Source organism: Lemur catta, chromosome 17, assembly GCF_020740605.2.
Source record: "Lemur catta isolate mLemCat1 chromosome 17, mLemCat1.pri, whole genome shotgun sequence".
Lineage (NCBI taxonomy): Eukaryota > Metazoa > Chordata > Mammalia > Primates > Lemuridae > Lemur > Lemur catta.
The window spans coordinates 27,806,683-27,830,220 of record NC_059144.1 but is presented as its reverse complement, the minus strand read 5'-3'; the positions used below and the strand labels follow the sequence as shown (position 1 = coordinate 27,830,220).

The 23,538-nt window shown below is 43.6% G+C and overlaps 1 protein-coding gene and 1 pseudogene across 5 annotated transcripts in view; one reads left to right on the top strand and one right to left on the bottom strand.

Annotated features, from left to right (window-relative positions):
- DNAAF9 (dynein axonemal assembly factor 9) overlaps window positions 1–23,538 on the top strand; it is a 114,482-nt gene that overhangs the window by 78,630 nt on the left and 12,314 nt on the right. For all 5 annotated transcript variants that reach the window (XM_045528980.1, XM_045528982.1, XM_045528985.1 and 2 more), the window contains 6 exons: window positions 1,241–1,329; window positions 2,636–2,794; window positions 8,258–8,383; window positions 11,438–11,475; window positions 21,337–21,472; window positions 23,334–23,420. In XM_045528980.1, the coding sequence (XP_045384936.1) occupies window positions 1,241–1,329; window positions 2,636–2,794; window positions 8,258–8,383; window positions 11,438–11,475; window positions 21,337–21,472; window positions 23,334–23,420 (635 nt within the window). The remainder of the gene's footprint in view (window positions 1–1,240; window positions 1,330–2,635; window positions 2,795–8,257; window positions 8,384–11,437; window positions 11,476–21,336; window positions 21,473–23,333; window positions 23,421–23,538) is intronic.
- LOC123622927 lies at window positions 22,789–22,881 on the bottom strand (annotated as a pseudogene).

Below are 23,538 nucleotides of genomic sequence, written 5' to 3'. Positions count from 1 at the left end.
AAGATACTCAGCTGCAAAAGGAAACAGAAGCAGTAAGCAATTAGAAGCACCATTTTTTCCCTTAGGCAAGAGTATAAAAAGCCTGAAAATGCCTACTTGTTATATTTTTTGAAAAGGTGCTCTAGGACTGGCCTTAAAGTATGAATGTATCTGGCTGTATGCACTGTGCTGTGATTTGAGGGGCTAAGGCCTGGACACTGAGGAATAGGAGCCCAGATGGGGAGAGCTGGATGGGAGGAAGATAAACGAAATATCAATTACATGGAGTAGTGCCCCAGAGGGCAAAAGGGGATACATTATAGAGGCCCTGGTCAGAGGGACCAGGGAGAGCTTCTGGGTACCACAAAAGAAGAGGAAGCCACAGCCGTCTTCTCTGTGCGGATGTGGTCAGCTCAGGTGGTAAGTGGCTCCAGGCTGAGCTTTAGCATAAGTTATCTGTGACTGGGCCTATCCTAGTGAATCTTGTGTATCGTGAAATAAAACACATAGAGGCCCTTATCATGCTATGCCGGTCACATAGACCTCCTTCAGTAACTGCATGGTTCCTGCCCTCCCCTGCATGACTCCTTCTTTTTCAGTGAATTTCTTAAATTACTTTAGAATAAGTAGAAGAGGGGCCTGTTTTTGTGCCATTGTGTAGTAAGGTTAGGACCGTCCAGCCAGGCTCCTCTTCTCAAGAGTCAGAAGTGCTTCGCACGACCAGTGAGTTTTGACCTAGCCCAGGCAGTGGCTTGGAGGGCACAGGCAGACAGGCAGAAACACCCAGCACCACTCCTCTCCTCTGCAGAGTTTACCATTCCAGGGTGGCCAAACTCCAGGGTAGCCCGTGGCATTTTCTTTTTGGACCTCCTTTCTGCCCAACATTTTCCTAAGTGTTACTCTTGGAAATAAGTCATAAATATCCTGAGTCTGCTTTACAAAAGCCACTGGTCTCAGGCCTTTTAATGCATTGTATTTTAACTGATGTATTCACAACCTGCTGTATAGAAATTCTAGTAGTAACACTGCATTTTGTATGGTATTTGCTATGTGCCAGGCACTGTTCTAAGCACTTTTCATATGTTAATTAAGTTAATCCTGACACCCACCCTACAAGGTTGGTTCTGTCATTGGCCCAAGGTCACAGAGCTAGTGAGTGGTGGTGCTGAGGTTCAGACCCACAGAGCTTGGCTCCCAAACCTCTTCTTACACAATGCAATGCAGTTGAATTGCAAACCCACATGACTTTTCTTTCACGTAGGTAATTATCAGCATTGTAACCGGCCTCCCAGGCTGTCATGCTAGCGAGCTCTGTGCTTTTCTGGTCACTCTGCATAAGGAATATGGCAGGTTAGTATGGCTGCTGCCTTTGCTTTGGGGAAAGGGATTCTATCCCTGGGCCTACCTAGGCACTGGGAAACCTTAGACATATACTGGCCCTTGGTGTGACTGGTATTGGCACAGTAGTCATCCATCCCTGTAACACACTGTGCTGCTCCCTCCAGGGTTCCAGGCACTGTTCTGAGTGTGAGGGAACACATTGATGAACAAAACAGACAAGAAAATCTCTGCCCTCGAGGAGCTTACATTCTAATTTGGGAAAACAAACAATTAACCAGATAAGGAAAACATAGTATATTAGCTGATGAAAAGTGCTGTATAGAAAATAGAGAAAGAAAAATACAGAAAGTGCAGGGCTGGGAGTGGGATTCCGGTTTTAAATTGGAAGGTCAGGGAAGACCTCATTCAAAAGGTAACGTTTGAGCAAAACTCGGAAGAATGAGGGAGTGAACCATGCAGATATCTGAGGGAGAGCACTGTAGCAGCAGGACAGCAAGCACAACGGCCTGGAAGTGTGCCTAGTCGGCTGGGAAACTCAAGGCCGTGATGGGTTTAAGAACTTGGGAGCTGGTAGATAAAGTGATCCTCCCATGACCACAAGGAGACTGCATGAGTTCAGGTGCAGCTTGAACAGGTTGGTTCAGGTGAAATTGGGAAAACCATTCATCCATTACTTCCACCTGGCTGTCAGATTACTAAACAACCTGCTGACTAAACCAGGCATTTAATATATAGTCAGTCTACCCCAAAGTAAGGCCTCCTTCAGGAGGCTGTAAAGGAATTGGAAAGACTGAAATTGCCCAGAGGGTTGGCAGTTTAGGGTGGGGAATGAGGAGGTGAGTTTTGGAGAGATACTTAGGGACATATTGGACCTTGTTTATTAAGTACTAAATGGTTAAGCAGTTCCTTATGTGTAGTGCTTTTGTTCTATAAACATTCTGAGTTCTTCACTCTATCTCTTACTCTTAGCAAGAGTATTACTGAGCACCATATTGAAGCCAATTTTTGTGTGGTCCTCTAAGAAGTGAGTGCCTCTCAGCTCTGAAGCCTGTTGGTCATGCGCTTCCCTGATCATTTTCCTCTTGGCAAGGGGTTTCCTGTTAAAAGCCCCAATGATAATGGTTTCAGGATACTGGGCTCCCAACCCAGCCAGTGCCCTCTGCCTTTTCCTGTGGTGCCAGGATTGCTTTCCCCTGTACGAATTCACTGGACAGAATGTCTCTGGGAGAACTGGTCACGCCTGAATCCATGGCTGAGCCTGTGGGGCCAGGCTGTCAGGTGGCTCTCAGGCTGAGATTACATTTGCCATTTCCAGGTGGATGGTGTACCGCCAAATCATGGACAGCTCCGAATGTTTTCATGCTGCCCACTTCCAGAGATACCTTTCCAGTGCCCTGGAGGCCCAACAGAACCGCTCTGTCCGCCAGTCAGCCTACATCCGCAAGAAGACCAGACTGCTGGTGGTGTTACAAGGGTGAGCACTGGAAATCTTCTGGGGACAATGGAGTCAGGGTGGTAATCTTGCCATTACTGTTACCTCATGTGTAGCAAACCTGAGGCACAGAACAAATTCCAGACACACATGAGCAGTGCCTGCGCTGCAGAGAGGCCTTTAACCAAGCAAAAACCCTGTTGCTGTCCTATGGCCTAGAGTAGCTGTTGTCACTTGCATACAACTCATAAGTTTTGCTTCAACATCATAATATCCCTAGAAGGTTGGGAATCTGGGCAAGGTTCTTTGATAATTCTTGTAACAAAAGTAGCCCCTAAGCCTCTTCCTTTGCCGTCTAGATAAGGGAGCTTCATATATTTCAGTCTTCCCTCCTGTGGAATTGCAGAGATGTCCCCTACACTCTGCAGTCTCCAGCCCCACCATGTCCCAGATGGCTGGCCCAGGAGGGTTTCCTGGGACCCTCAGTGAGGAGTGTGAATAGGCGAATTGGGTAAGGAGTTCCCACTTCATGGCTGTGTGCAGAACTGTGATTGTAGGCTAACTAGCTCATGACGTTCCCGTGTAAGCAGGATTATTGTGGGTACGTAACATGGGAGGGCAGGTTTGACAGAGCGTGTAACACTGTTCTCGGGGACCCTGGCTGAAAGGAGCTTCCCTTGACCTGTTCTAAGACCTTCCAGGGAGGAGTCCCTGCCCCCAGGCTCATCACCACCTGGGCCCAGAGGGGAACATGCCGAGGCAGGAAAGCACAGGCCGTGCTTTTCACTGGTGTCATTATGGTTGGTAATAAAGAAGCTTTTGGCAGTTCTCACAAAGTGAGACGTTTTTGTACTCGTACTAGTCTTTGCAGTTGGCTAGTTGTTTCCAGTAAAGAGTGGACCCTAGCCCAAAGCTCTGTTTGGTCTCCTGGCTGTGACAATGGGAGTTGGAGGTCCTGAGGAAGGAGGTGGGTGGACTGTGCACCTGGCCAGGCCGTTATTCTCCTTTGCACCTTTTCTCACACCTTGCTTGGGCTTCCCTTCTGTCAGCCCTTTTGTCCTGCTTGTGGGCTGAGGTTGTGGAAGCCAGCGAAGAAGAATGTGGGCTTGAAACCGCTTGTTTTCTTCTGGTTTTCCATCTCTTCTACTGGTCAAAGGGATGGTTTGTCTCAGCTCCTTCACCTCCCATTATGAAAGTTATTGGTGAAGGGAGATCCCAAAGGGTTCTCAAAATGAGAATTTTATTCCTTGAATATGGCTATTTTCATTTATAGCATTCTTTGGGGAAGCCTGTGATATAAAGCATAGGTTTCTTTAGACCCTAGAGTATCCTGGTCCCATTCAAATTAATGCAGCACCAGGGCAGTGGTATTGAACTTTTACATCAAGTGGAGTTATTAGTTGTTCTTTTAAAAATTGAATTAATTGAAGCCTGTGATATAAGGCATACGTTTCTTTAGACTCTAGAGTATCCTGGTCCCATTCAAATTAATGCAGCACCAGGGCAGTGGTATTGAACTTTTACATCAAGTGGAGTTAGTAGTTGTTCTTTTAAAAATTGAATTAATGTTTCTCGGCAGCCCCGTTTGAGGAAAAAAAATTTAATTCATGTGTTTAAAAATGAGAAAGTTTTAGGCCGGGCACAGTGGCTCATGCCTATAATCCTAGCACTCTGGGAGGCCAAGGCGAGAGGATTACTTGAGCTTAGGAGTTCGAGACCAGCCTGAGCAAGAGACCCCGTCTTTACAAAAAATAGAAAAATGAGCCAGGCATGGTGGCATGCACCTATTCTCCCAGCTACTCAGGAGGCTGAGGCAGGAGGATCACTTGAGCCCAGGAGTTTGAGGTTTCGGTGAGCTATGATGATGCTGCTGTACTGTAGCCGGGGTGACAGAGTGAGACTCTGTTTCCCAAAAAAAAAAAAAAAAAGACAAAGTTTTAGAAATAGAGGACAGACAAATGGTTGCCAAGGGTTAGGGGTGGGAATTAGGAGCAGGAGGTGGTGGGCATGATTATAAAAGCCAAGACAAAGGATCTTTGCTGTGGGAACTGCTCAATGTCTTGACTGTGGTGGTAGAAATAGGATCCTATACAGGCAACAAAATTGTAGAACTTAATATACACAGACATGCACACATATACACACATAAATGAGTGTATGAAAAACTGGGGAAATCTGAATTTTTAAAAATTAATTTTAAGGAACTTGAGGGGATGAATTGATTAATCGATTGAGATAGGGTCTCCCTCTGTCACCCAGACTGGATTTCAGTGATGTCATCATAGCTCACCACAGCCTCAAACTCCTGGGGTCAAGTGATCCTCCTGCCTCAGCTTCTCTAGTTGCTGGGACTACAGGTGTGCACCACCACTCCTGGCTGATTTTTCTTATTTTTTTATAGAGATCGCATCTTGCTGTGTTGCCCACGTTGGTCTTGAACTCCTGGCCTTAAGCGATCCTCCTGCCTAGGCCTTTCAGAATGCTAGGATTATAGGCGTGAGCCACCATGCCAGGCTGGGCTATATTTATTTATACTTTGGAATGTTGTGAAATCATTATTTAAAATTATCTACATTAAAAACAAAATATCTCTCAAATTGTGGGCTTAAATTGCAAACATAAAACTGAGCCCAAAGGAGACTTGAATAGATATCTGTTGTTTCAGAGGAAAGAAGGTTACAGTCCTGCTGGTTTTTTGTTTTGATATTTTAATAAAGAGAATACTGACAAGAAGCAAATAGGAAGAGCCAGTTTTTTGCCTTCATCAGGCAGTTGGGTCAGTTTAGCCAAAGTGGCCTGGTCAAGCTCTGGCAGCTTGAGCATGGTGCTTCCTTCTGCAGTGAGGGCTGCCTCCTCCTGTCCGAAGGCTCTGCCTAGGATGGTTGTAGGGCGGGGGGTGGGGAAGGAGGGAGGGTCTAGAAGAGATTGCCTGAAGGAGTGGAGTGAATGGCCACGGCCTCCTCTTTCAGGGCAGTGCCCAGATGCATAGGCCTCACCAAGGGGCTGGGGTCCTGTTTTTCACTCTAACCTTTTTCCATTAAAATCAACAAAAATTAATGGAATGATCGGGAAACCTGAGAATTCCCCAGCTACCCTCTCTAAGGGAAATCCTATTGTGTTAAAATGACTGAAATCCTCAAGATTGGCTTATAAATCTTTTTCAGTCATTCTTTTCTACCCTAAGAAATGAGTCTCTACTGCTTATACTGAATTTGGAAAATAAAAAGCCTCCAAACACTTATTTATAGAAGAAGGGAAAAGCTAATGCTGGGAAGCAAGGCACTTAACCATGAGTTAACTCCATTACACATGACCACAGAGAGATTCGGGGTGGTGTGCAAGCGTCAGTCCTGCTCACCAGGTGTGCTGCTGTAGGGGCCTGGCAGTGCACATGGTGTGTGGGACTCTCCTGGCATCTAGCACTGCAGTGGAAAGAACCCCCGTGGCCGTATACATACATGCCCAGGCAGGGGGAGAAGCCTCAGAGAAGAGATGCCAGTGAGCAGAGGGCTTGCTATGAAGGTGCTCTGGCTGCCAGGGCCTCACGGGGGAAGTCTAGAACCTACTACACTTATTCTCTACCTAAGCATTGCCAGCTGGTCCAGACTGAGGCCACACCTGGGGGAGAGGGGTAATACTGTAGTCTGGGATAAGGCCAAGGGCCTTTTTACAGATGAGTTGTTTGTAGGAACCTCAGGAATGGTTCAGACAGGCTGTATCTATCCACACCACCACAACCACTGGCCTCCTGAGGGCCCAGGCTAGACCTAGGCCTATCTGATCAGCAGGTGCCCATCAGGTTTAACTTACCTCCACAGGAACAGACCTTTTGGTGACAGGCTGGGTCACTTGGGAAAGAGTTCTTCTCTACCAGGTGAAGAGGGTGGGTCCCCTCTTGCAGTAACCAGGGTCTGCCCCATGTTGAATGTCTAGTTCATTCATCTACCCTGCTTTAGGCACCAGAAATTCAGCAACCACCCTGGCATTCTTATTGTAGAGATAGACAATGAACAGATAAATGGGAAAATATAGTATGTGTAGCTGCTGACATGCTTTGGAGAAAAATTGGAGGAGTGGGCAGAGAGTGCCAAGAGAGAGGGTTGCCATATCACATAGGGCGTATAAAGTCAGAGGATGCCTCTCTCATAAGATGCCCTTTGAAGACCTGAAGGGAGTGGGGGAGCGAGCCATGCAGATACTTGAGGAAAAGAACATTCCAGGCAGAGGGGACAGAGAGTGCAGAGGTGAAAGTATGCCTGGCATGTTCAAGGGAAGAGCCGGGAGGCCAAAGTGGCTGGATTAGGGCAAGGGAACGGGTTGGTAGGAGATGAAATTCTTCCCTGCTTTGTGGGGGGTGAGATCATAGAGGGCTGCCTGGGCCATCGTAAGGGCTTTGGCTTTCAGGCAGAGTGAGATAGAAGCCACTAGAGGATTTTAAGCAGAGGAGTGACATGATCTGACTCTGGGTTTAGCATATCCCTCCAGCTTCTGTGTTGAAAACAGATTGGAGAGAGGCAAGGACAGAGCAGGGGAAGGCTATTGGGGTGATCTAAGCAGAAGATGGTAGCAGTTTGAACCCAGTGGGAGCATGGAGGTATGAGCAGTGACCTCTTCTAATTATATGTTGAAGACAGAAAAAATGGAGTCAAAGAAGACTCCAAACAAACCTTTGGGGCTAGCATCTGAAAGAATAGCATCCCCTCAGCTAAAGACAAGGCCTTGGAAGGAGCAGGCATCAGGAGGAGTTGGATCATGAACATACTAGGTTCTAAGTGAAGATACCAATGTGGCTCTGTAAGTCTGGAGTTTGGAGGGAGTTCTAGGCAGAAGGTATGAATTTGAGCTGTATTTGACATGTTTCTGCTGACCTGGACAGGTACTGAGGATCCCCCTTTGTCTCTTGCCTGCATGTTCTGTGAGGTGGGAAGGAGAGGAAAAAGCTATTAAAGCAAATGGACAGAGCCAGGGGTGGTGACACACCACTGTAGTCCCAGCTACTCAGGAGGCTGAGGCAGGAGGATCACTTGAGCCCAGGAGTTTAAGGCTGCAGTGTGCTGTCATCATACCTGTGAACAGCCACTGCCCTCCAACCTGGACAACTTAGCGAGACCCTGTATCTATAAAAAATAAAAATAAATAAAAATAAAAGAAAGAAAACAGATCATGGCAGGAGTTCCTAACTTGATTAGAAAACAGACCTAAAGATGCCGTGTCCTACCCTCAGAACCCCAGGGTCACCTACAGGCTTCCTTTTACCCTCAAAGCAGGGTGGCTCTTCTACCCACTTTTAACGTAGTTGAGGACTGATAGAACAGGGGCATGTAGGAACCTTTGTGAATTCTAGGGACTCTAAATCATGAAGTGGGGTGGTACCAAGGAACCGAACGGCAGGCTTCTCCTTTTGGTTTTCCTTCCACCATTGCTCGCTCAGCCATTCAGCATTCCCATCTTCCTCCGCTTTGCAATGCCAATCAATAAACTAATCATTCCCCTTTTCTCCCCCAGCTACACAGATGTTATTGATGTTGTCCAGGCCCTACAAACCCACCCGGACTCAAATGTCAAGTCCTCCTTTACCATTGGCGCCATCACAGCGTGCGTGGATCCTCTAAGCTGCTACATGGAGCACAGGTAGATACTTAGGACCACCTCTAGCCCATAGCATGTGGTGTGTTCAAGTACACCAAAGTAATTTTTGTCCACCCTCCAAAGTAGACACATCTTTACATGTGTTTGTCTTTTGTAATGTATCAGTCACCTTGTATGTAGTAAATGCTCAATTATTCTGTGATTACTGCTAGGTCCTTAAAAGACTCCTTTGAACTGGTAGCCAAGAAAAGAGAGGAATTATAGAATACAGATTGTGCTTTTGTGAGAGCAGGAACCATTTCCATTTAATGCTTAGTAATAGTAAGTGCTCATGAAATATCTGTTGAATAAATGGGTAATCCAGCATGTGTGTACCAGGTGTTGTCAAAAAATAATTCAAATAAATAAATAAGATATAAAAGGACTGAAGATGAATGTATCTATTTAAATATAGAAGTAAGGCTAAACTTGGATGAATATGGTTATGGAATATTAAAAATGTAAGTTACAAAATCAGGGGTAAGTAATAGAAAGTATGAGCATACTAATTTCCTCATCTTTTTATATTGGGAGATCAAAAATATTATTTAAGTCAGTAAATCAAAATTACTGATTTGGTCATTTTTTAGATATTAGTGAGAAATTTCCAAGTTTACTTCTGAATTCCTTCTAGAAAGTAATTTACTATAGTGGTTTACTAATGTTTTCTTGAAAAACTAATGATTAGCCCATGGCACACATGGAATAAAATGAGAATTATGGGAACTATGATCAAGAATAGAAAGCTATTAAATATAGTTAAACCCATCCCCTTAAAAATCATTAAGTGACCAGAGTTAAGTCACATACATTTAAAAAAGAAAAAAGAATCCTTACACGGCCAGCTTTAGTGGATTAAAAATATGGCTACAGGAAAAGCAGCCCCTCCCATCAAGAACTGAAGGGTTGAATCTATTTCTTACCCTTTGAATTTAGGCTTGGGCCAATGGGACAATGAAATTGCGTGAAATAAGCAGAAGCTTAAAAAGCACTAACACATTGGAGCCGGGTGCGGTGGCTCACACCTGTAATCCTAGCACTCCGGGAAGCCGAGGCAGGTGGATTGCTCGAGGTCAGGAGTTCAAGACCAGCCTCACCAAGAGCGAGACCCCATCTCTACTAAAAATAGAAAGAAATTATCTGGCCAACTAAAATATATATGGGCATGGTGGCGCATGCCTGTAGTCCCAGCTACTGGGGAGGCTGAGGCAGTAGGATCGCTTAAGCCCAGGAATTTGAGGTTGCTGTGAGCTAGGCTGACGCCACAGCACTCACTCTAGCCCAGGCAACACAGCGAGACTCTGTTTCAAAAAAAAAAAAAAAAAGCACTAACACATTGGGACTTGCCCTTTCTTGCTTCTGGGAGTCTACCCAGACTGAATAAGCCCAAACGAGGCTGCTGGCGAATAAGAGACCATGTGGAGAGGCCCAGCCGTCCTTCTCCTGCTGTCTGGGCTGAGGCCCCATTTAGGGCTATGAGTGAGACCATCTTGGACAATCGGCCCCAGCTAAACTGCGCCAGGCCAAAATAACAGCCCAGCCAGCCCATAGAATCATAAGAAATAATAAGTTGTCATTATTTTAAGCTACTTATTTTTGGAGTGATTTATTACACATCAGCAGTGTGGGAAAATAAGTACATTCGTACACTGTTGATAGGAGTAAAATGATGTAATCATCTTTGGAGACAAATTTGGCCATTCCATTGCTAGAATTTTATCATACAGTTCTATTTGTACAAATGTGCAAAAATACGTACATTTATGTTTGTTTCAGGGATAATTCTTAATTCCAAACAATAGAACCCACTCCAGCATGTTTAAATTGAAAGGGATTTATTAAAGGACATTAGATAGCTTTCAAAGTCTCCAAGTGGGCCATATTGGCTAGGCAGACAGGTGCTCAAGTCTCCCATAGGGCTGCCCAGGTAAGGAGGTATCTCCACTACCTCCTTCCCTAGAAAATGCAGTCTGTTCACCATACATTGCCTCACTCACCTGGCTCACTGCCATTTGGAGTCTTAGTGAAATTTAAGTCACATGTGTGCACCAAACTACAAGGAAGGCTGCAAAGCAATTTTTTGCCCTGTACAAAAGCAAATAGGCTTCCTAACGAAGCCTGGGGAAGGTATTTAGCAGGTGCTGGGTAGTCTGAAACATGGCAGATGTGCTCTGCAATACTCTAGTCTAAACAATACTATGTATATCAGAGAACTAGAAATAATCCAAATGCTTTTTGGTGAGAGACTGGTATTTTAAAAAATCAACTATATTTTAATATAACATAAAAAGAAGTCCACGATATTTTGTGAATTGGAAAAACAAATTTCAAAACAACACATTTTTATATAAAAATAAAAATTTTTAAATAAATTTATATTTTTATTAATAAATTTAAATTTTACCTTAACTTTATATATATTTTTTTTTAGTTTTTTATAACTGCTAGACAGTATGGGAGTATTTTTTAAATGTTTATTTATATTTACATAGGAAATATCTAGAAGGATATACCAAAGTGTTAATAGTGGTCCCTTCTAGGAAATGGCCATTGCCTCTCAAGGCAAGTGTTAAAGGATGGAAAGACCATTTGATTATTTGTAGTATGTACGTGTATTTTTTTTTTTTCCACATATCAGAAGATTTACCAAAGTGGCAACTTTGGTACTAAAGACCCCTGGTAGAGTTAGATTAGTTCAATTCTTCTCGTTTTTTCCTAAAATATCCACTTTACTCAAAAGTGTATCTCCTTCCAAAAAGACCAATTCTTTCTCCATCTCTAAAGAGCTGGTCCTGTCCCCAGTGGCCCCCCATCAACATTCCACCTAGAATAGGCCATGTAGGGACTTCTGTGGGGCTCCTGGTTTGGGGAGCTCTGACACAAAGCTGTGAAAGTCCATTGAATAACTGTGGCTGTGCTTAATGTTCAATGCTTCCTGCCACTTGCCTCCTTGAGTAAGTCATCTTGCTTATCAATGATATTCACATTTTTGTGGGAAATAATCAATGACAACTCTGAGATGAGTGGTTTTTAAATATTTCTCTTTTTTTCCCCTAGATTTCTTTTCCCTAAATGTCTTGACCAGTGTTCACAAGGTAAGCAATATACTTTATGGCTTGCATGCCTTTCAAATTCAGTAGAATTCTTCAACAGATACGCATTCCTACCTACATTCTGAAATCTAAAGCAAACAAAATTGGTCCAGGGAAAACATTGACGTCTTTATTATTATTTTAATTTTTTTTCAGAGATGGAGTCTTGCTCTATCACCCAGGCTGGAATGCAGTGGCATGATCATAGCTCACTGCAGCCTCCAACTCCTGGGCTCAAGCAATCCTGCTGTCTTAGCCTCCTGAGTAGCTGGGACTCCAGGTGTGCTACCACACCCGGCTAATTTCTAAATTTTTTGTAGAGACAGGGTCTCACTATATTGCCTGGGCTGACCTCAAGCAGTCCTCTCATCCCAGCCTACCAAAGTGCTGGGGCTATAGACATGAGCCACCATGTCCAGCCACATCTTTACTTTTGTCACATTTGATAGGCAGATTTCTTCCAAGAGCTTGTCTCTTTTTTTTTTTTTTTTTTGGAGACAAGAGTCTCACTCTGTTGCCCAGGCTAGAGTGCCGTGGTGTCAGCCTAGCTCACAGCAACCTCAAACTCCTGGGCTCAAGCAATCCTTCTGCTTCAGCCTCCCAAGTAGCTGGGACTACAGGCATACGCCACCATGCCTGGCTAACTTTTTCTATATATTTTTAGTTGTCCAGTTAATTTCTTTCTATTTTTTAGTAGACACGGGGCCTCGGTCTTGCTCAGGCTGGTCTTGAACTCCTGACCTCGAGTGATCCTCCCACCTCGACCTCCCAGAGTGCTAGGATTACAGGCGTGAGCCACCACACTTGGCCCAAGAGCTTATCTCTTAATGGCAATAAATTGCCATGACAATACCTCTCCTGAGCTGAGCTCAACTCTGCCCTGGCCTTCCAGCTAGTATCAGTGGACTGGGTAGGTATTCCTAGCCTCTGGATCAGCAAGATCTCGATGCACTTCTCCTGTCCCAAGAAGGCAGCGTTTGGCCCAGCAGGACCTGTCTTTCTTAATACCTCCCTCACACACTGGAATTTTCCACACTTCCTTGATAACATTGAAAAAACTCCACCCATCCTACAGGTTGCACTCAACCTTGCAATATCCTACCACCTGGCAACTCTGGAAGCAGCACTTTCTAATCATATTATCTGATGCCTGGAGAGCTAGAATAAATTCTAAATTCCCTGCAGTGGTGATGAAATGCTCATTGTTATCAGGAGACATGCCTGGGATCTGGGCTTCCTGAGCCAGTCCAGCAAGCAGAAATCAGACAGAAGAAAACAACTCTGTGTCCCCAGCACAGTTTCGCCCTGTTGATCCCATTGCCAGTCTGCGGGGAGCGGAGACAACAGAGCATACCAGAGCTGTTGTCTTGGGAAACAGCTGAGCAGGGTGCTGCCTGGGGCAGAAGGCTTGTCCCTGGAGGGAGGAATGTGTATGTTGGACTGCTGCACCAGGTAGTCTCAGGTCCAACTTTTAGAGGCCCTGTTACTTTCCAGGCACTGCACCCCAGAAGCAGGAGGGAATGAAGGTCATCTCAGTCCATCCACGGTGTCCACCCCAGGTAGATTAAGGACATTTTGTGGAGTTTGGATCAGTGGGATCTGGTGACAGACTAGACGTGGGGCATGAGTTGGAAAAAGAGGTATCTAAGATGACTCCTAGGTTTCTCCTAGGTTTCTAGTTTAGGAGATTGGGAAAGTGGTTGGTGCCTGTCCTTGAAATAGAAAGTATAAAAGAAAACATGGGACCAGGAGATAACCAAGGAGGGCTGTCAGCTCCTAAGATACATGTTTGAAAGTCACAAAGTTAGTGGCATGGACTGTAGTCAGCCAGTATCAGAGGCAGAGTTTATAAGTCAGAAGGGGAAGTCCAGGGGACTGAAAGGAGAAGAGGAAAGAGCATTGCCTCAGACACAGAGGAAGGAGGATGAGGTTGGCGATGTCTAATGCTGCAGCGACCTTGAGGGAAGGACAGAGAAAAGCCCATTGGCTCTGCAGGTGTGAAGGACACTGGTGACCTCCGCAGGAGGACGAGTGGAGAGGTGAGGACCGAAGCTACCTCCAACTGGACCAATGGCCAAGTGAGATACTAGAAGCCAGCAAGTGTGGATGGTATTGTACCGTGTTCGGGTCTATAAAAAGGACGATCGCTAAAGAAGACTACTCCTAAGAATCATTCTTTATGAATGATTTGCTCTTCCTTATTTGCTATTGAGAGAGCCTGCGGGCTGGAGGGAGATACTAGGCTTGGGAGAGTGGATCCCTGAGGAGGGAGGGGTTGGGGTCTAGAGAAGAGACTGGGAAAGAAGCTCTTCTTCCATTGAGAAGAGCTTCAGCTAGGGGCAGGGGAAGTTAAGGAAGTGTTTGCCCAGGTGTGCCTAGGATTTGGTGACCTGTCCAGCCCCAAGCCCTGTCTTATTTATAATGGCTGGTGCCTTCTTTTCTGTCAGAGCCCCTTGTCCACCATGTGATAACTGCCACCCTCGTGCACCTTGGCACTGTCCACTTCGGTGCCGCTCTACGTTTTTGTGTGAAGGATAAGCACAGATGGTCAGGATTTCCTGGCAGAGAGCCTTGGGGAAATGCTCTGTCTTCAGTCCATGTATCAGGGGCAGCCTTGGGCCTGTCTTATGAGAGGAAGGCCCCTTTTAGTCTGAATCCTTTGAGGCTAAGACAGACCATGTTCTCTCTAGCACTTGGTAGGCATATTTCATAACACTGCCTTCCAACTCATTGTTCAAAGGCAACGTGTCAAATTCTGTGCCTGTGTATAGGTAGGGGTATGGTCAGAAGTGGGCAGATGACCTTGAGGCCACATGTGCTGTTTTCTGAACTCTCCAGGGGGCTCCTGGAGTAACAGGGCCTTGCACCTGGGCCCATGGGACCCTGTGGACTGGCCTGACCAGGAGGGACATGGGCATAGGCTATCTGGGGAGGGAGGAGATAATAGACAAGTATTGGCTGGATGTGGTGGTTCATGCCTATAATCCCAGCTACTCTGGAGGCTGAGGCAGGAGGATCGCTTGAGCCCAGGCATTCAAGGCTGCAGTGAACTATGATCATACCACTGCATTCCAGCCTGGGGGAAGACAGAGACCCTGTTTTTAAAAAACCAAGTATTTCTTTTCTCCTCAGAGATTTGGTGGCTGGCTTGGAGATGGGATCTGCCACCAGTAGACAAACACTTCATGTCCCGAGGGAGCATATTGCCTCTTTTTGCCCCTGTTCATGAGTCAGCCTCCTTGTTTCGTTGCTTTTAACAACAAAGGCTTATTTTACAATGAGAAGAGGACTATGTTACAACCCAAGATGATGTGTATTACAGAAATTCAAGGAATAGGAAACAATCTCAGTACTTAAACAGCAAGCAAGGCTTGTTATAATCCTGGCTTGATGGCAAAGTGGAGATATTTTACTGATTTTAAAAGTATCTATAGATATCTGAAGGCATGATGCTCAAAAAAAATAGAAAAAAGTAATGAAAAAGAAAAATATAGGTAGAAGAATGACCATCTGTCAACATCCATTTGAGTGCAAAAAAAAAAAAAAAAGGTGACCTTCGTTTTCTTCTGTGCTGTAGGAGGCCTTTAGCCCAGATGGGATGGTCAGACAGACCACAGGGTTATTTCTCTGCTCTTCAGAACAGACCAGGCCAGACTGCCTGATCTCTCATAGCCCAGACTGGTGAGACCTTGGCCAGATCTGAGTGTCTACTGCTTGACACAGAACAGAAGGAAGCTCTGGCCCAAACAAGGTGAAAACCACTCACTGTGGCTTGTTCCCTGTGTTGTAGATAACTGCTGTACCTGCCTCGCAGATGGCATTTCCTCTTGGCAGGTGGCAGTTTACATAGCTGGCCTGAGGAATGCTGGGGATAATCCTCTTGCTTATTTCCCTGTAAACTAAAGACCCTTTTCTGTGCCCAGTTCCTGACCAGATTTGTCCACATGGTACAAATGCAGCAGGCAGAACTTTGTGTAAGGTGTGTCTATGAGAGACCCAGCTCCCAGCCTTTTCTTGGGCAAGCCAAGCCTGTGCTTGTGACCTTGGTATACAATCCTCAGGTGGCCACATTTGTACTGGTCTGACTCTGCCATTTCTTTTGCCCAAGAAGATACCATACAGAGTCCAGGCCCTTCACTGGTCTTCACTCAGCCTTTCCTGGCTCCTCCCTGCAAGACCCACCATAACCATTCTTGTCTTCCACCCTTGGGAATCTTGCAGGCCCCTTGCAGGATCTGGCTTCTGTGTCTTCCCTCTCCAGAATGTGCTGAGCCTTCTAGGATCCTGCCTGCTTCCCCATTGTGCCACATTTTGGGCCTGGCCACCTGACCTTGCCTTCCTCGTTTTCCAGAGGCCCCACTTCCTGTGGCTGTACCGTAGCATGGGTTTCTGGCATCAGGCTCTCCAGTCTGGCCTTGCTGCCTCCTCTGAAGCGTCCAGACTGCCCTCTCTAAATGTGAATGGGAGCACAGTACCACCAGTGTCACCTTCATTAGGAGGTTTTTCTAACACTAGCTAAGAAGTTCTATCTTAATGTTAAAGCTTCTGAACAGAAATCGTATATGAAGGACCTTTTTAAGATAGAATAAGTCAGGCTGGTGACTCACGCCTGTAATCCTAGCACTCTTGAGAGGCCAAGGCAGATTGCTTGAGCGAGCTCAGGAGTTCGAGACCAACCTGAGCAAGAGTGAGATCCTGTCTCTACAAAAAATAGAAAAATTATCCGGGCATGGTGGTGCTGTAGTCCGAGCTACTCAGGAGGCTGAGGCAGGAGGATCGCTTGAGCCCAGGAGTTTGAGGTTTCAATGAGCTATGATGACACCACTGCACTCTAGTCCAAGTGATAGAATGAGACTCTGTCTCAAAAAAAAAAAAAAAGAAGAAAGATTAAACAAGATACTGATGTATTCTCCATTTGAATTCCCTTAGTCATGTGCTGTTACCACAACTAGGTCATACATAAAGACCTTGAGGATAGAGGTTTTGAATGTGGGAGACGTGCTTAAGAAAGCAAGATTCTGTATATTCCTGTATATTGATACCAGTACATACATGCGCAGGCTATTCGAGGAAGCATACCCAAACACTGGTTATCAGTGGTAGCGTCTGGGAGGAGAGCTAGGGCTTAGCGTGCCACAGGAGGCAAGAGGAAGAAACTTGTACTAACAAATACCTAAGAAAGGTAGGACTTGTGTCCCAGAGCCAAGGAACGGATAGAATGAGAAGGGCCCATAAGCGCATAGGATGCAGGTTCTGTTCTCGGCAGGCGAGCCCTAATGCCTGACGGTCTTTGGTCCCAGGCCCATCGCTTAGCCTTTGTGTGGGCCCTTTCCTCATGGCCACAGGTGACCACTGGCATGAGCACTCCTAAGCCCTGTTCCCTGGTCTTGAATGGAATGCATCCTGATGTGTTTATGAGATTAGATTCAGTCCTTAGAGTTTTGGAATGCTTTTTTCATAAATGTTATTGGTGAGAGGAAGTCAGTAGCACTAATGTCTGCCTCAGACCAGAGATGGAGACCAGGGGTCCTAAAAGTTGCCTTCAAACTATTGACTGCCACTCATCTAAACCATGAGCTCAGCAGCCTTGGCTAGTTGGAATCTGGTGACTTAGCTTCCTGCCAGTTGGTATGGCCAAGACCCACATGCCACAGTCACCACTATCTGTCTGACAGGCCCCTCCATGTATGTGTAGAGGTCCCCTGCTCAGATGCTCAGCTGACAGTGCTGAGGGTGGCCGTGGTGGTGGTGATGGGTTGTAGTTAATGGATTCTTGCTCTCTGTAAGGCCCTTATGGTAAGCATTTTACTGACAACCTAGACATAAGCGTTACTGTTCCCATCTTACAGAGAGGAAATTAGGCCTCAGAAGATTGAGCAAATTTGTCCAATGATAGCCATTAGTAATTAGTGGATCTCAAAATTCAAATTCAGATTTGCCTGTCTCCAAAACCTATGCCTTAATCTTTACATTATGCTATCTTTTCACATATAGGAAGAAGATAAATAAGAATATAAGTCCTGTGTTTTAAGTACCACATGTATTATTCAGAAGAGCTTTTTTCCTCGTCTTTTTTTAGTTCAGAGAAGGGGAGAGAACATGGTAGCATGAGGGGAAGACTGGGGTAGTCAAGTGTTAAGAGAAGGTTTGAAGGAAGACATAAGCTTTACCAAAATTAAAAAGTAAAGGCTGGCTGGGCGTGGTGGCTCACACCTGTAATCCTAGCACTCTGGGAGACTGAGGCGGGCGAATTGTTTGAGCTCAGGAGTTAGAGACCAGCCTGAGCAAGAGCAAGACCCCGTCTCTACTAAAAATAGAAAGAAATTATATGGACAACTAAAAATATATATATAGAAAAAATGAGCCAGGCATGGTGGTGCATGCCTGTAGTCCCAGCTGCTTGGGAGGCTGAGGCAGAGGATTACTTGAGCCCAGGAGTTTGAGGTTGCTGTGAGCTAGGCTGACGCCATGGCACTCACTCTAGGCTGGGCAACAGAGTGAGACTCTGTCTCAAAAAAAAAAAAAAGCCAGGCATAGTGGCACATGCCTGTATCCCAGCACTTTGGGAGGCTAAGGCAGGAGGATTGTTTGAGGCTGCAGTGAGCTATAGTGATGCCACTGCATTCCAACCTAGGCAACACAGTGAGACCCTGTCTCTTAAAAAATGAAAAATAAAGAGCTTAGGTGAAAACACAAGGTGCAGAACAGTATGGTATGCCACTGTGGAAAAAATTACACACACAGACTTTTACTTGTGTATACTCAGCAGATCTTTGGAAGAAGAGGTAAGAATCTAATAACTGTGGTTGCCTCCAGAGAAAGGGGAACTTAGGTATGTGGAAAGGAAAGGAATTATTTCCTTTGTGAACTCTTCTATACATTGTGAGTTTTGCCCTCAACAACTAAATACATCTAATTTTTAACTAAACACTTAACTAAAGTAAATAATATCGGTGCAGGCTGGGCGTGGTGGCTCACGCCTGTAATCCTATTTTAGCCTCTACTAACAATAGAAAGAAATTATATGGACAACTAAAAATATATATAGAAAAAATTAGCCAGGCGTGGTGATGCATGCCTGTAGTCCCAGCTACTCGGGAGGCTGAGGCAGAAGGATTGCTTGAGCCCAGGAGTTTGAGGTTGCTGTGAGCTAGGCTGAAGCCATGGCACTCTAGCCTGGGCAACAGAGTGAGACTCTGTCTCAAAAAAAAAAAAAAAAAAAAAAAAAAAAACAGAAAAAGGAAAGAATTAATAACAGCTGTGAGAGTTTTTTTGTTTGCGTTCTTCACTCAGAATATTGTAAAGAACAACTATGAGAATTATGTTACAAAATAGAATGTAAATTTTGAAAACCTATGTATGAAATTATATTTAACAAAAAATTAGGAGGCAGCAAGGGAGAGATACTATCTTTACATCTTTCAGAGTGGGAGATTGGTAAAGTTTAGAGCTATTTATTCAAGATACAAATGTTTAATTATACTCTTTAAAGATATAAAAGTAATCACTGGAGGAACTAAAAATCTTACTGTAACCAACCAAAACGTGATAGTGATGAAGTGAGAAGAATGTAAGGTATGCCAGCATCCCTGTCTTTCATATACAGAGTCAGCAGACATTGTGTAAAGGTGGCATTATAAGAAACAGTGGTTTAGATATATTATAAAAAGAAGATAGGCCAGGTGAGGTGGCTCATGCCTGTAATCCTAGCACTTTGGGAAGCCAAAGCAGGAGGAACACTTGAGCCCAGGTATTAGAGGTTACAATAATTTATGGTCACCAATCATGCCACCACACCCCAGCCTGGGCAACAGAGCAAGAGACCCCGTCTCTAAAAAAAAAAGAAGCAGCAGCAGAAGAAAAAGGACAGCTGTTTAAGAACTAAAACTACACTGTAAACCTACTTCCTCTTATAAGGAAAACAGAAAACAAAGAATGCAGAGAACGTATTGCTAAAGATTAATAAAAAAGGGCAACTAAAAACAGAATCCAACATAAATGAGGTGACAGAACCAAGGTGTTGGTAAGTATAAATGGGATAAATATCCATTAAAAAGAAATCTGTCAGATTAAATCAAGAAACAAAACTAATTATATGTGCCTTGTATAAGAGAAACATCTAAAACTAAGGATGATGATAAATGAATGAGCGGAAACATAACAGACAAATCTAAACAAAGGAAAGAAGGCAGTATTAATAATAGCAGGGTGGATTCAAGAAAAAAATTGGAAAATTTTAAAAGGGCCATTTCTAATGGTAAAGAATACTGTTTATAACCTGTCATGTGTATTTCCAAATAATCCAAAAGAAAACATATACCTATATACCTTTAAGTTACTATGTTACTAAACAACAAATAATTAAGAATTTAGAAAGAGAACAAGCATTTTTTAAAAAGTATTAAATAATAAAAAAGACTGAATCTATAAAACAGTCTTGCTGATCAAGCCTCCACATCCAGCTACTCATGTTAAGCAACACTATAAGTATGTGATCAACAAAGTCCAGACTGGGAGAAATCTACAAGATGCAGTTTTTAAATAAATAAATCACAAGGAAATAAGAAGAAACCATAGACTGAAAGAATTATGAGATGCATCAAGGAAATATAATGTGTGGACTTTGGTTCCTGGTTCAAAAGAACTTAACTCTAAGAAAATATTTATGAGATAGAGAAATTTGAGCATGGGCTGGAGTTTTTTTGTTTGTTTGTTTTGATATGGGGTCTCGTTCTGTCACCCAGGCCAGAGTGCAGTGGTGTGACCATAACTCACTGCAACCTCAAACTCCTGGGCGCAAGTGATCCTCCTGCCTCAGCTTCCCGAGTAACTGGGACTATAGGCTTGAGCCACCACTTCCAGCTGGGCTGGATTTTTTTTATATTAAGGAATTTATTATTAATCATTAATTTCTTAAAGAGTCTTTATATTATGAAAATATATACTAAAATATTTTTGTATGAAATAATTGGATGTTATCTATGATTGGCTTCAAAATCATCCAGTGGGGGAGCAGGGGAAGGGCTGGGGTTTTTATGGATGAAATTCATTTAGCCAAGTGTTGATAATTCCTGAAGCCAGGTGATGGGAGTTCATTCTGTTTTTCCTTTTTGTATTTGTTTGAAATTTTCCACAGTATTAAGAAGTAAATAGAAATTATTGAATAATGAAAATGCAAATGAGCTTATAGCAGAAATGGTATATATGCTATGATTACAACTATATAAAAATAGGAATGAATATGGAAGAGGTTATTATAATGTTCTTGGGGTGGTAAGGTGTGGCAACTTTCCTGATTCCCAAATTCTCTGTAGTCCTGTGAATTTTACTTCTGTATTTTCACAGAAAGTTGGGAGTGGATCATGGCCCACTCCATAGCCTCTTACACAGGCCACCCTTTCTTACCATGTTACTATGTGAAATCTGTTAGCACTTTTCTTGGATTATGAGACTCCTTGGCTGAGTGCTCTTTGAGAATATAATGGTTAGCACCTGACACATGGTTAGTGCTTGGTAAATGTCTGTGGTTGAACTGGGGAAGGTGAATGGCACCAGTTCCTGATGAGGTTAAATATAGGGGATGTGGAATGGCCCTTTGATCAAGAACTCCCGGGTATCAGCCAGAATTCAGAATTAAGAAGATAGAGGAGGTTAGGAAGTGAGGCAGCTACAGGCTTGAAGCTATTCACTCTAAGAGGTGGCAGAGCTGGAAAAGGGTAAGAGAATGATAGCGGCGCCCAGGGGTGTCTATACCAGGAGGCTGCTGGAAGGACTGATTAGGGGGAGTGAGGGCCCATGTTTGTGTGAGCCCTCAACCACAGCCAGGGCTCTCAAGGCTGACCTGTTCTCGGTTTTGTTCCCTAGGCCTGGTGAGTAATGTGGTGTTTACCAGACACACCATGGAGCAGCGGCACCCTGTCCTTGTTCAGCTGCAGAGCCTCATCAGGGCTGCCAATCCTACCGCAGCCTTCATTCTTGCAGAAAATGGGATTGTCACCAGGTAAACTTCTAGCGACTCCACTCCACAAACTAAAAAAAAAGAGAATTAGTGACTTTGTGTTTGTGTGTGTGTGTGTGTGTGTGTGTGTGTGTACAAAGAGAAAACACCTGGTAGTGTAGCAATTTTGTTTGCTCAATTAGGATACTAAAGGATTGTATACCTTTTTATATAGTTTTGACTTTTGAACCATGCAAATGTTCTGTGTATTCAAAAATTAAATCAACAAGGAGGGAAGAAACTAAATTAAATATAAACCAAAAAAATGAATCTGTATATCAAAGTAATAACCACACACAAAAAAGTAATTAATTCATAGTAACTTTTCAACATAATCCTCTGTTGGAACCCTTATTCCAAACAACATCACTGTGCCTCTTGGCAAGGATGCTAATAAAAAAAAAAAAGAAAAAAAGAAAAAAAAAAAACATCACTGATGGAAGAAAGATTATAAATATAAAAAGGGAAAGGTGAAGAAAAACCCTTCAAATTGATTTAAAACTGGAGACTCAATATAAATTCATTACTTCTTTAGAATTGCTCTTTCCTTTGAAAGAGACCAGAATAATAATACCACAGTAGCTGTAAACATCCCTTTTAGGACTCCTTGAAGAATTAACTGGTTGCAAGTCTAATGCAGGGAAAGTATAAGGTGAGCCTGGTTCTTTTGATGGCCGTAAAGCAAGGGAAGTACCAGAGACTAGTGGAGCTGTGTCAGAAGGATATGGAACTAGCTTGAGAAGTTCCCACTAGTCAAGTTTGGGACAATTTGAGGATAAGAAAGAACAATAATAATAATGGATTATAACATATGAAAAAAAATGTGACTCCACAGTGATATAAACAGGGAGGAGGAGCAGGACAGCAAAGCCCTTCTTTACGGAAGCATCCCAAATAAATAAGGGTTGATAGAACTCAAACATCATCGTTTTGTAACCTTCAATCTAATACGATACTTGATTTAGAGAGGAATCATCAATGCATGCCAAAAGCAGTGGGTGAAAGATTGTTGGGGAAAAAGATGTTCATTAGTCCTCTAGTGTGTAAATTATCACTCCACAGACTGCTGAGAAAAGCATGACCAGTAATGGGACAAAATGATACGGTGTGCCTCCTTGATGTGATGTAATGGGAAGGACATGGCATCACCTGGGTATTAATCTCCAAAAATATTTAACTTGAATCTAATCATGAGGAAACAATCAGACAAATCCAAGTTGTGGGACACAAGACAGCTGGCATGTACTCGTCAATAATATCAACACCATGAGAAATAAACAAACAAAAAGATGGGGAAACTGTTCCAGATTAAGGAATAATAAAGATTGCAATTTTTCAAAAAAATTCTAGGAGCCATGCTAATCTTCTCTGTATCGTGTCAATTTTAGTGTATGTGCTGCCAAAGCAAGCACAAAGATTAGAAATTTAATGAGTGATCCTTGATTGGATTATGTGCCCTCTCGCCCACAAAAAAGGGAAAATTTGAAAATGGATGTATATTTGTGCTTCTCCAATGAATCTCTTGGGGGTCTTATTAAAATTAGTTTCTGATTTAGTAGGTCTGGGGTGGGGCCTAGGATTCTGCAGTTCTAACAGCTGATAGCAGTGCTGCTTGTCCATAGTATTCCTTGGGTGTGATAACAGTTTTGTGGTTCTGTAAAAGAATGTCCTTGTTCTTAGGAGATGCATACTGAAGTATTTAGGGGTGAAATATCGTGATGTATTCAACTAACTTTTCAACCGGTGTGCTAGAAAATAAATGCATGCCTGTGTGCTTGTGTGTGTGTATGGGGGAAGGAGGAAGCACAAAATGCAGTAAGATCAACAGTCCTGATTAACCTGAGTCTGTCCTGTATTTTCAAAGGAATGAAGACATTGAGCTGATTCTCTCAGAAAATAGTTTTTCAAGTCCTCAGATGCTACGATCTCGATATTTAATGTACCCTGGCTGGCAAGTATCATCTTTGAAAAGTAGCTAAGATTTCTTTGTATGCCCAATGATTTATTTATTTTCCAAAAAAAAAAAAAAAAAACCAAGAAAGTGAAAATACCAGATGTGCTCTACAAGG